The sequence below is a fragment of the Penaeus monodon genome, chromosome 21 (assembly GCF_015228065.2).
Source record: "Penaeus monodon isolate SGIC_2016 chromosome 21, NSTDA_Pmon_1, whole genome shotgun sequence".
Classification (NCBI taxonomy): domain Eukaryota; kingdom Metazoa; phylum Arthropoda; class Malacostraca; order Decapoda; family Penaeidae; genus Penaeus; species Penaeus monodon.
Window position 1 is genome coordinate 38,100,507 of NC_051406.1, and position 214 is coordinate 38,100,720.

The window sequence follows — 214 nt, forward strand, 5'->3', positions numbered from 1 at the left end:
GAGTTATTGGTGTCCACGTTTTTCTTTATCACAATGAGAGGCTAGTTTCCTGTCTTTCTCAGATACTTTTTTCGTCCAAAACCCAGTAAGCATAGGTAGTCTCTGACTCACTGCCTCCTAAACAACGTTGGCGAAGGATTCTCTCACGCCCAAATACTGTTCTCGCCTGAGGGATAACGCATCCGGCGCCATGTCAGGTTAGCACAAGCTTAAA

The 214-nt window shown here is 45.8% G+C and overlaps 1 protein-coding gene across 1 annotated transcript in view; it reads left to right on the forward strand.

Annotated features, from left to right (window-relative positions):
• Positions 1-46: 46 nt before the first annotated feature.
• Positions 47-214, forward strand: part of LOC119586464 — a 13,456-nt gene continuing 13,288 nt past the window's right edge. The window contains exon 1 of the mRNA XM_037935197.1: positions 47-197. Coding sequence (XP_037791125.1) covers positions 191-197 — 7 coding nt within the window. The 5' untranslated portion in view covers positions 47-190. The remainder of the gene's footprint in view (positions 198-214) is intronic.